Raw genomic sequence first — 13,332 nt, forward strand, 5'->3', positions numbered from 1 at the left:
AAGCCATTGATAAAAAAATATTTCCTAGTACTGAGAAGGCTTGGACACTTGACTAGATACCTCTGTCCAAACTGACAATCACTAGTTAATGTATATTCTCAGCTTCCACTTAATCAACCAATTCCAGCTATTTTATTAGAGCACATTCATTTCATCCATAAGGAAACACGAGACCTGATTGTATCCATTACCTATTAGTAAATTAAGGTTCAGAGGTGATATGTAGCTTTCCCTTGGGAACCTGTAAATGGCGATCTTCATGTTATTTCTTCCAAGAAACATTCCTTGTCATCAGATTGTTTCCCTTCACTACTCCCCATGTACAACTCATACTAACCTGTCATATAGCCAGCTAGAGCTTGTGCACAGGTATATAAGTCCACCATTATTCCTTATTTTAATGCTGTCTGGAGTGTTCTCCCTCCTCATCTCTACTTGTTAGGAAATTTTCTGCTGCTGTCACCCACAATTCACTATCTGATGTATTCACCCAAATGTTATTCAACCAGTTACCATCTTCCCAAAATCAGTTAATAAAAAGATATTTACTGAGAATATATAGTTAAGATGGGAGTATAACACAAGTGCTCAGAACCAGGGACTCACTCTTTCCACTACATGCTCAACTTTAGAATTGCCTCAGAGCTAAAGTAGTTGTCACAAGAAGTTCTCAGCAAGTTCACTGTTGCATGTGGTACAGCCAGTGAGTGATTCCCTCCCTTGCTAGCACAGCACAGTATTTTGGCTATTGGGTCAGTTTAGTGCTGGGTTGGCTCAAGCACATCGCTCCTCTGGCTGTCTGCTCACTGACTTGGCTCCTTATGGCTCAGATGGTTAAGGAGATCATTGATAATGCTTTCAACCTTTGGGAGATAACAAAGTTGTAGCCATTTTTTTCTTCCTCTTTTCCTCCTGATGCCCATTCACCTAAGATAAGGAAAATAATAAACAGATGAAAAAGAAGAATGAAGAGGAGGAAGAGGAGGAGAAAGAGAAGAAGGAAAGGGGAAAGAAGGAGGAACAGGAGAAGAAGAAAGAGAAGGAAGAGGAGGAGAAGCCAATAGAAAATAGTCATAGGATACATATTCTGATGTGGGGAAAGTATCCACACCCACGCAGACACACACACACACACACACACACACACACACACACATTAAGAAGCTGGTCTGTCAAACCTCACCTCAGTGTGGATGGGCAGCAGGCAGAGAATGTTGCACTTGGTCTTGGTGCTGTGTTCTTGTTGTCTAGTTTCCCCCTCTTATATTCCTTTATATATTTATAATTGTTTGCTGTTTTAAAAATGATAACTAAAAGTCTTGCTGAATATTTGGTTTATACTATGATTTGAAGTCTGGAAATATTTTACCTCTTCATAACCGGGGGAAAAGGGGGGTCTCCCTATTATTTCTCTTGAGATTCTACATTTGTTCCTTTCAATGAATGCCTTTATTGTTTAGCTTACCTGTATAAAGTTTCTCCTTTGCATATTAAATTAATTTGGACAGATTTTAATATGGACTGAATTTGTGATTCCTATCAGATGAGGAAACACCTACTATCAACACAGGTCATCACTTTCTCTGCAATTAATAGCTTTATCGAGTTGATTAGAACATTGGTATCAAATGCAAATAGAAACAGGTTCCTATCAGTCATATATTGACTTAGAAACCCACAAATTAGCATTATCTATGTTATATTGTATTGTGTTGTATTAAAAAATTCCCAATTAGGGGCGGAGCCAAGATGGCATAGTAGAAAGACACACATACACATAGCTATGAACCCACAACCCATAGAACAACTACAAAGAAGTAACTCACGGCGAATTCTGCACCCAGAGGCCACAGAACATTGGAGCGAGGGAGATTTCTGTTCCGGAGAGACCTGCAAACCTCTCGTAAAAGGTCCTTCATGCTGCAGACTGGGCGCCGGGACTGGGAGCTGAGTACAACCCTGCCGTGGCCGCGGCACCGAGAGGAACAGATCAGAGCGGGCTTCAGGGACGGGATCTCCAGCGGCAGCACAAGTACCTCCACCCACAGGTGACGGGGGTCGGTGAGAGAGTCCCTTTGGCGGGTCGAGGGGGGAGTGGGGTGCCCCCATGGCTCGGGCCCCCTCGGGAGACAGAAGCTGAGGGACAGCGGCAGACCAGGGCTCTCCAAGCAGGCAGGAGCCTGGATCCATTGTTGAAGGTCTGTGCATAAACTCCCTGAGGGAACTGAGCCTGAGAGGCAGCCCTGCCCTCACCTGAGCATCTGAATTTAATCTCACACTGAATAGCAGCCCTGCCCCCACCCAAAGCCCTGAGGCTGGAAGCAGCATTTGAATCTCAGACCCCAAACACTGGCTGGGAGGATCAGGAGGTGAGGTGGGTGTGAGGAAAATATTCAGAGGTCAAGTCACTGGCTGGGAAAATGCCCAGAAAAGGGAAAAGAAATAAGACTATAGAAGGTTACTTTCTTGGTGAACAGGCATTTCCTCCCTTCCTTTCTGATGAGGAAGAACAATGCTTACCATCAGGCAAAGACACAGAAATCAAGGCTTCTGTGTCCCAGCCCACTCAATGGGCTCAGGCCATGGAAGAGCTTAAAAAGAATTTTGAAAATCAAGTTAGAGAGGTGGAAGAAAAGCTGGGAAGAGAAATGAGAGACATGAAGTCAAAGCATGAACAGCAGATCAGCTCCCTGCTAAAGGAGACCCAAAAAAATGTTGAAGAAAATAACACCTTGAAAACTAGCCTAACTCAATTGGCAAAAGAGGTTCAAAAAGCCAATGAGGAGAAGAATGCTTTCAAAAGCAGAATTAGCCAAATGGAAAAGGAGATTCAAAAGCTCACTGAAGAAAATAGTTCTTTCAAAATTAGAATGGCACAGATGGAGGCTAAGGACTTTATGAGAAACCAAGAAATCACAGAACAAAGCCAGAGGAATGGAAAAATGGAAGATAATGTGAAATATCTCATTGGAAAAACAACTGACCTTGAAAATAGATCCAGGAGAGACAATTTAAAAATTATGGGACTACCTGAAAGCCATGATCAAAAGAAGAGCCTAGACATCATCTTTCATGAAATTATCAATGAAAACTGCCCTGAGATTCTAGAACCAGAGGGCAAAATAAATATTCAAGGAATCCACAGAACACCGCCTGAAAGAGATCCAAAAAGAGAAACTCCTAGGAACATTGTGGCCAAATTCCAGAACTCCCAGGTGAAAGAGAAAATATTGCAAGCAGCTAGAAAGAAACAATTCAAGTATTGTGGAAATACAATCAGGATAACACAAGATCTAGCAGCTTCTACATTAAGGGATCGAAGGGCATGGAATAGGATATTCCAGAAGTCAAAGGAACTAGGACTAAAACCAAGAATCACCTACTCAGCAAAACTGAGTATAATACTTCAGGGGAAAAATTGGTCTTTCAATGAAATAGAGGATTTTCAAGCATTCTTGATGAAAAGACCAGAGCTGAAAAGAAAATTTGACTTCCAAACACAAGAATGAAGAGAACCATGAAAAGGTGAACAGCAAAGAGAAGTCATAAGGGACTTACTAAAGTTGAACTGTTTACACTCCTACATGGAAAGACAATATTTGTAACTCTTGAAACATTTCAGTATCTGGGTACTGGGTGGGAGTACACACACACACACATGCACACACGCACACACACACATAGAGACAGAGTGCACAGAGTGAATTGAAGAGGATGGGATCATATCTTAAAAAAAAATAAAATCAAGCAGTGAGAGAGAAAGATATTGGGAGGAGAAAGGGAGAATTGAATGGGGCAAATTATCTCTCATAAAAGAGGCAAGCAAAAGACTCATTAGTGGAGGGATAAAGAGAGGAGGTGAGAGAAAAACATGAAGTCTACTCTCATCACATTCCACTAAAGGAAAGAATAAAATGCCTACTCATTTTGGTATGAAAACCTATCTTACAATACAGGAAAGTGGAGGATAAGGGGATAAGCAGAGTGGGGGGGGATGATAGAAGGGAGGGCATGGGGAGGAGAGTGCAATTTGAGGTCAACACTCATGGGGAGGGATAGGATCAAAAGAGAATAGAAGTAATGGGGGACAGGATAGGATGGAGGGAAATATAGTTAGTCCTATACAACACAACTATTATGGAAGTCATTTGCAAAACTACACAGATTTGGCCTATATTGAATTGCTTGCCTTCCAAAGGGAAGGGGTGGAGAGGGAGGGAGCTAAAGAAGTTGGAACTCAAAGTGTTAGGATCAACTGTAATGTTCTTACCACTAGGAAATAAGAAATACAAGTAAAGGGGTATAGAAAGCTATCTGGCCCTACAGGACAAAAGAGAAGACAGAGACAAGGGCAGAGAGGGATGATAGAAGAGAGAGCAGATTGGTCATAGGGGCGATTAGAATGCTTGGCATTTGGGGGGGGAGGGGAGAAAAGGGGAGAAAATTTGTAACCCAAAATTTTGTGAAAATGAATGTTAAAAGCTAAATAAAAAAAAAAATGAAAAAAAAATGAAAAAAAAATTCCCAATTACATTTTAATCTGATTTGAGCTGCTTCATTTGGGAGTTTTGTACAGCTTGGGAGTGTCAACTATGTTTGACATCTCTGGTTTAGTACACAGAGAGCTCATGAGACTTGTCTAGGGTCATACTGCCGGTATGTGTCAGAGTTTAGAATTGAATCCAGATCTCCCCTGTTCCAAGTCCAGGTCTCTACCCACTGTACCACACAGACTCTTGTGTTTATGTAATATCATAGCCTTTATTATTTTGGAATGTCCTGACTGTAAGTTCTGAATAAGCCTCCTTTTATTTGATTTATTGTTTCTTTAAGGGGTACTTTGTAAACATATATTATATATCTATATTTATATCTCTCTATCTATCTATACGTAGAGAGAGATGTGCTGATATGTGTATATCTGTACACATACATATACACATAAATGTACACACTCACATCTTGAATGTGCAGTAAATCCTAGATTTTTTATGTTTTTTTAACCTTATTTTGAATGGGACTTTCTTCCTCGTATATCCCAGTTTTTAGTATTATTTGAAATATAGTATAGAAATAATAAATAGTAATATAGTCTAGAAATAGAAATATAATATAGAAATGCTTTTCATTTTGTAGCTTTATTTTGTACCCTGCTTCTTTACTGAAGCTATTGTCTCCATTTCTTTGTTGATTCTCTAAAATTTTCTAAGTAAACCATCATGTCTTAAGCAATATCTTTTTTTTTTTTTGGCCTATCTTAAGACCTTTAATTTATTTCTCTTGTCTGATTACTGTTGTTAGCATTTCTAAATGTAAGTGAAACAATAGTAGGGAAAGGGGCCAGCCTTGATATACAGAAGCATTTATTTTAAAGTCTCTATTGCTTCCAATTTGCATATAATGTAAAATTTTTGTTTCAGATAGATGCTTTATATGTTATTTACAAGAAGCTCTTTCTGTTCCCATGTGTTTTAAAGGAGTATAAATGAGCACTATACTTTAACAGGGCATTTTCCTCCATCCACTGATATAATCATAATGTTTGATTTCTTCCTATTTTCATTTAAGCAGTCATGGTAGTATAACCCTTCTTCTTCCATAAAACATTCCATGATCAATGGAAAGGAAGGTCGTGAATCCCTCTCCTGGCCTGCCTCTTCCTTTCCTATGTAAACACGAGACTCTCAGGTCTCTCATTTATCTGTCACCCCACAATTTGCTTTTATCCCTTCCCTTGTAACTGTTAATAGGGTATTTATTTATTTTTGGTTCATTTAATTAGCAAATCTGTGAGGTTGTTGAGGGTTTATTCTTCTTAACCTCTTAGAGTTTTCTTTAGCTCTTTTATGTCTGGGTCTCGGTTGTCTTTCTTAGATTGTGAACTCCCCAAAGGCAAGGACCATATCTATCTTGATCTACACAGGAACTTTAATGAGGCAGCATGCAGATCAGTGCTTAATAAGCACATCTTAATTGACAGATTTACCATTGCCTTTCATAGATGTTTATTTTTTTCATCATCATTAACAATTATACTTTGGGCAGTGTGATTTACTCTTATAGAGGATGGATCTAGGAAGAGGCTGATCAAAGTTAACTCACTGTTAACAAGTTTAACAGGATTAGGGGATGTGAAGCCTCAGCTGGGCATTGAAGATACCTCCCTCTACAAGGTCTAAATTGTCCCATGGGCACCACATTTAAGACATTATTCTGTCACTGATCATGTCATGTAAACTACACTTGCCTTGGGTAGTCTTTGGTCCATTGACAGTACATTAAGGGTGATGTATTTACTGCTACTTTGGGAGTCTCTGAGCTTTACCTGTGAATGAGGCCCCTACCTGGGATAATTAGCAGGAGAGAAACAAAGCAGAGGAGCAAAAAAAAAAGAGGTGGGCTATACTGTGAATGCTGAGACACAGTGGCATTGAAAAGAAAACCTGGTCCTGGGTGAGGCTCTTCCAAGGAGCCAGGTGAGCCATGTGAAGAAGGAGACACATGGCCTCAGAAAGTGCAGCAGCAGGAAACAGTGACAGTGGACAAGTGGACAGTGGACAATTCCTGGACAAGAGGAACTGAGGATTAGAAAGGGTCAGAGCCATCATGTGGAGAAGCAAACCTGGACCTTGCTTCTCACCAATATTGGGAGTTGTATATTCTATAGTATGATAGTTCAGTTGTTCATTATAGTTTAGTTGGTTTTTGGTTGGTTTTTTTTTGGAGGGAGGGAAAGGGAAGATGATTCCATTTCAAACCCAAGTTTTTTCTCCTTGATAAGTAAGCAGCCATGGTATAACCACAGTATAGGTCCCTAGGGGAGAGTAGATTTCATCAAAAGGAAGGGCTGTTTGACTATTTAGCAACACTAAGGGGGCCCTCAACTAGTATTATAAGTTCGCAAATGAAAATGAATGAGCCCTGGGAAGACAGGGCTTACTAGAGGGAAAGGAGGTTGACTGAACATTGACCCTGAATGTTGTCCTCTTTCAGGGAGTATGCAAACTTCAGATAGTCCCTGGAGACCCATCAGAGAGAAGAGAATTGGCTATATTGTTCTTATGGGCTTGACAATGAGGCTTTTGTGTTTGTGCTAATGGATTTTTTTTTTTACAGATGAGATAATATTTGTAAAGTGCTTAGCACAGGATCTGGCACATAGTAGGTTCTATATGAATGATTAATTCCTTCCCCTTCCTTTCTCTCAGATTCTATGTATTGCTAGCCTGAGCACTTGCATGGGACCCAAAGCCTCCTAAACATTAGGTAAACTCTACTTTCCCAGGGGAAGCATCACTTTGGGGTCATGAACAGAAGAGATCGTGTGTGTGTGTGTGTGTGTGTGTGTGTGTGTGTGTGTGTGTGTGTGTGAAAGACCCTCCGACATTGAACATGAGCCTTGTAACATGAGCTTTGTAAACCCAGACTTTCAATTCTAAGTCTTAGATTACACACCAACTCTGAGATTTACTCCCTAAAATAAAATATATCAGACAACACAGGAATTAATTTTAATGACATCTGGTCTAGGAATTAACTTGAATGCATGTAATTTTGGCAATTTCAGAGCCCAAACCCCATGTATAATTCTTGAACATGTTAACCATAAACAAAGTGGGATCTTACCTACCATAGATGCAATCTGAACTGTCTATTTGACCGCTGTTTTCTAGGATTCAGATGATCAGACTGGCATTGTTTCCTTCTCATTTCTAGACCTTACTATGAATCATACCAGACGTTTATTGAGTACCTACCATGCATCAGGCTCTGCTCAGCAAAGAGAATTGGATGTGAACCCTGCATGATGGGTTCACCATCTAAATGGGACAGAACTAACACAAAGAAAGTATGAAAAAAACACATTAGGAGAAGGGAATTTTTCCCCTGGTATAGGGGTTGTTCGTAGGATTAGTATGGTTTATGAGTCAATTCTGGTTGCTCTCAGGGCTTCTAAATTGAATTCTAGGGGCATAGAAAAGAAACACGAGGCAAAAGTGTTGTTCATTCACAGAAGCCACAGCTAACAGTTCAAAGGGTGCCCTCTCCAGGTAGTTGCTTGAATAGCTCATTGGGCTGAATGTTAAGGTTGGATTTGAACTCTTAGGGATTTACTTAGCCTGCTCAGATTATAGCAATTGCCCTTACTGCCCGAGAGAGAGACAGAGAGAGACAGAGAGAGAGAGACAGAGAGAGACAGACCGAGCCAGACAGAGAGACAGAGACAGAGAGACAGAGAGAGACAGAGACAGAGAGACAGAGACAGAGAGACAGAGACAGAGAGACAGAAAGTAAACTCTCATCAATTGAGATAGAGGGAGAAGAGACCAGACACACACTTTGGATTAATGAAAAAGGTATACAAATTGTTTTAGACAAATACAAATTTATTACATACAAGTATTAGAACACGAATTAAGCTAATAAAGTATTACCACAGAGAGAGTCTGTTCAGGAAATAATCAATAAAAGTAGTTTATCATTATATTTCAATGGATTTATTATATCATCAATATGGGTATTCCCTCCAATGGTTTGACACCAGAGGTGTAGATCATAGTCCGTCTATGTCTGTTCTACTCAGTCACCTGTCAATTGATAAGCATTTATCAAACATTTACCATGTGTCAGGCATTGTGCTAAGTGCTGGGGATACAAAGAGTAGCAAAAGACAGTCCCTGTTCTCAACTAGTTGGTCTAAAGCAAGAAAAATTTATTAAGTGCTTACTATGTGTCAGGTTCTGTGCTAAGTGTGGGGAATATAACTACACACAAAAAGTCCCTGATCTCAAGGAGCTTACTTTCTAATTGGAAAAGGTAACATACAAAAGAAAACTGGAAAAGTGATGGAGGTCAGTGAAATGAAGATGTCTGACTTGGGGGCATTGTAAGGTAGGGCTGAGAGAAGAGCCAGCAGTGCAGGCTAGAGAGAAATAAAGACATGGGCTTATAGTCTGATGCGGGAAAAACATGTACACAACTCTTGTCCATATCCTCTTGTGAATCCTTCATAACGAATCCACTCCTCACACTGGGATTTTCCTTTTTCTATAATTTTGTTGGGATTCTGTGGGTATCAATTGAGCAAATGAGCTGTCAGTTAACCCTCATACTCTCTACATTAGACAATGGTCAATTAACACTATCAATTATTTTTCCTGAAAATGGCAGCTGCAAACATGATTGAAACGTTTTGGCTGTGAGACAAATAAGGATTCTTCTGCCATCCTGTTTCTACTGTGCTTCTGCTTAGCAACTTCCCACCCACCCTGCCCCTGATCAATAATTTTAATACTTTCAATGTACGCATCAGCCTAGCCCACATCCAAATTATGATTACTGAATTTTTTGGGTCTAAATTGACAGGGCTTTGCTAGGTGTGTGCCTCTAGTTGTCCTGCATAGGGAAGTTAAAGGCCAGACATGAGTCATGGGCTGAGTGATTTGCACCTTAGCTTGTGTCTATACTGTTAAAGGATTTGAGGACTCAAAGTGCTGTGTGAAAGCAAACAGTTTGTGTTTGTGTTTTTGTTTTTCCTTCTAGGCCTTGGCCTTACACGATATTTCAGAGAGGATTTGACTTGGTTTTGGGAGAGCAGCCTTCAGATAAGATATTCAGGTAAGTGAATGATGAGGAGCTGGTTTTCTGGACTCCTCATCTCTCACAGTTCTTCTCTTCCCACTTTAATTTGCTCCTTAGTTACAAAGGAAGTGATGGAAAATACTTCTTTATAGCAAAAGTACCTCTGTGCTGATTAAAAAGTAGACAAGAGAATGATGGAAAGAAGGCCAGATTTGAAATCAGAGAACTTGATTTAAATTCCAGATCCCTGCTCTTCTGTTTTCTTACTTATGTTACCTTGGTGAATTCAATCCCACTCACTAATCCTAAATTTTTTTGCTTCTCAAATGAGAAGTTGAAATAAAACAAAAGTGAATATTTTGTAAGTATAATGACTAAACTTGGCCCCAAAGTAGAATTGAGTAAATGATCTCTCCATTGTTGAGGTAGGAGACCATGGGTATGGAATATTATATACCCTGTATTGGTTGATTTTTTTCAACTCCTTTTTTATCCTGTTTCTTTTTTTTTAATTTTTGTTACAAAGTATGATGGCTTATGGTATAGGAGACCTGGGAGAGATATTCAGAAATGACTGTAATATAGTAAGAAAATTCATTAATACATTTTTAAAATGAGATTGGAATAGGTAATATCCAAGAGCCGGTTTAAATCCTGTGTTCCATGATACTAATTTTTTTTTGTTTCTCTACAATCAATATGTAACACATTCAGTAGAAAAATGACAAAATTCTGCCCCAGCCCACAGCTTTCATAATCCTTTGAGACCTCATTCCCTGTTTCTTGCTCCAGTTACACTAACCCCTTTACTTTTTGTCATTTTAACATTATAACTATTGTTGCCCTCCTGCTAGGGTTGCAAAACCAGAGCAAACAAATAAAGAACAATAAAAATGAACAAACAAATAAAAGCTAGACTCAGTCTCTACCACTAATAATAACATTGAGATAATGTTCCCAGATGCAAATTCTATCCAGGAACAATCCTTGAGAGACATTCTGGCCTCTGCTTTGACTTTTGCTATTATTCAGTGTAGAAAAGTAGATATTTCTTATAGGAGAAGCAAAGAATTTCTCTCTTCTCTCCTCCTCTTCAAGACTCATCACCTAAAGCAGTTATATGACCAGCAGCATGGAGCATGGATACACTTTCCAGATGGATATGAACACAGATTTCTCCAGTGAGGAAGTAATGTCCAGTAGAGGGACCTCTGGCAGCAGAGAAGGGAGCCAGTTAGCTTTGGCAGTTGAGAATCATGTTGTGGAAGAAAGCAGACCCTGGGAGCCCAGCTTAACAACTCATATCCAGGGTATAGCTTCTTGAGGATCCCATGTGGAATAAAAAGGTTATTGAGGCCTGTTGGCACCAGAGGTATGAGTTGCCTTGGCCACATATTGTCCCTACAAGTGTATCTCCTTATCACTGTGTTCTAAGTTTGTGCCTGCTCTTCCCATACCTGCTGTATTTTCAGAATACTGTGCTCCAGAGTTAGGGGAGGAATATTTTGTAGTTAGCTGATCTCCATCTTCGACCACATAGTTGTTTCAGGACCTTGGAGAGTGGAGGCCCTAGGCAGCTTGATCTTCCCTTCTCCCACAAGGGGCAACCTCCCATTCTCTTACTTCTCAGTCATTCAACCACTGTTTGCTGAGATAAGACCCCTCTCTTCCACCATATCTCTTTACACTTGCATCCTTGTCCAGTTTAGATATACATCTTTCCAGTGATTTTTTTTTTACTCTGATTCTGTTTTACTCACTTTAATCATTCTATTTTAAACAAACATATCTTAACCTTAGATCATGGCAGATCATACTCTTCCCATCTCCTGTCATTGCTAATATTTCTAGAGTCACTCTAAAAGATATATTCCCTAGAGTGAGTTGCTTCTATCATGCTACATCATGTAACAGACTAGGAGAAAGAAAGCCTACCTACTTCTTGCTACCCACTGCACTACTAGAATTCTCTATATAGCTAACACCGTGCAGCTTCTTTCCTTTTGACACTAATTCCACAATCCATATCTTCCTGTCCAGAGACTTGCAGATATCACCTACTTGCCTCTGGACCATTCTCCCCTTTTAATGAATGAGTGCAGTGATTGCACAATGCATATGTGTATACATATACAGGTTGTTCCAAAAGTTTAATCATGGTTTTAAGACTTTTTTGACAACTTCTATATACACGTATAGTATATGCATACATACATATATATGTATATACATATACTGAGACAGACAGAGATAGAGAAAGATAGATGATAGATAGATGTGTTTATATATGTATATGTGCACATGTGTGTATTCATTCTTAATTTTTTGTCAAAACTCCTGTCTCATATTGTTAGCTGGCTTCTGAACATCTCCATTTCAATGTTCCATCAGTTTCTCAAACTCAGCATATTCAAAATAGAACATGTTATCTTCTTCCTAGTGCAGCTAAATGGTGCAGTGGTTAAGAGTACAGGGCCTGGAGTCAGGAATGCCTCAGTTCAAATTGAGCCTCAGACACTTATTAATTGTATGACCCTGGGCAAGTCACTTAATCCTGTTTGTCTTAGTTCCTCATCTGCAAAATGAGCTGGAGAAGGAAATGGCAAACTGCTCTAGCATCCTTTCCAAGAAAACCCCCAAACTTTCCAAGAAAACCCCAAAACTCATGAAGAGTCAGACATGACTGAAAAAATGACTCAGCAGCAACAGCTAATCTTCCTCCCTAAACAAACCTTCTCCTCTAAATGTCCATATTTCTTTTAAGAACTCTGGAATTCTCTTAGTAATCCAAGTTTAAAACCTTGGTCTTACCCCTGACCTTTCCTTGTTATTCACCTCTCATAACTAAACATTTGCTAATTCTGGTACCCTTATTTCCAGTACTGCCAAACTGCTTCAGATAGTCATTGTTTTTCATCTGAACTCTTGTGATAAACTCCTAGCAAGTCTCTCTATTTCCACTCTATCCTCTTTCCCTCCAATCCATCATTATACATACACATGAGCTGCCAAAATAATCTTCCTGAGACCCAGACCTCACCATGTTCCCTTTGTTCAAAAACCTTCAGGGTCTCCCTGTCAGTTCTGGAATAAAATATAAGCTTGCTCTTCTGACATCTCAAGTCCTCTATAATCTACCTTTACAGAATAATTTGACTTTACCTTTCCTTATACACTCTGGATTATAGCCAAGCTGGATTACTAACCGTTATGTAACTCTGCTTGCCATATACATTCTTGTACTCCATGCCTGGCATGTTTTTCCTTCTCATTTCTACCACTTACGAAAAGCATTCTCCTTGGAAGCTCCACAAAGATATCTCCTCCTGTGGGAGGGAAAAAATATGTAGTACCTACTGTGTGTTAAGCACTTTTATAAATATCTCATTTGATCCTCACAACAACCTTGGGAAGTAGGTTCTGTTTTTGACATTTTGCAGCTGAAGAAACAAGAGTCAAACAGAGAGTAATTGACTTACCTAGTAAGTATATGATGCAACATTGAAACTCAGATCTTCCTTACTCCAGGACTAGCACTTTATCCACTAAGCCAGTGGCTACTTGAGGAATTTTTTTGATCCCTCATACTTGTTAATGCTTAAAATTTGCCTCAAATTAACTCTGTGTTTATGTATCTATCCTATGCCACCACCACCCCCCAAGTAGAATATGAGCTGCTTTAAGGGAGATGATATTTTACAAGACTTGTAGCATGTGCCAAGTATGTATAAATGACTCTTTGTTGACATC

General features: G+C 39.5%; 1 protein-coding gene across 1 annotated transcript in view; it reads left to right on the top strand.

The window, feature by feature from the left end:
- ASTN1 (astrotactin 1) overlaps window positions 1-13,332 on the top strand; it is a 461,200-nt gene that overhangs the window by 313,035 nt on the left and 134,833 nt on the right. Inside the window, exon 9 of the mRNA XM_072648560.1 lies at window positions 9,544-9,618. Within this exon, the coding sequence (XP_072504661.1) occupies window positions 9,544-9,618 (75 nt within the window). The remainder of the gene's footprint in view (window positions 1-9,543; window positions 9,619-13,332) is intronic.

Source organism: Notamacropus eugenii, chromosome 2 (assembly GCF_028372415.1).
Source record: "Notamacropus eugenii isolate mMacEug1 chromosome 2, mMacEug1.pri_v2, whole genome shotgun sequence".
Taxonomy (NCBI): Eukaryota; Metazoa; Chordata; class Mammalia; order Diprotodontia; family Macropodidae; genus Notamacropus; species Notamacropus eugenii.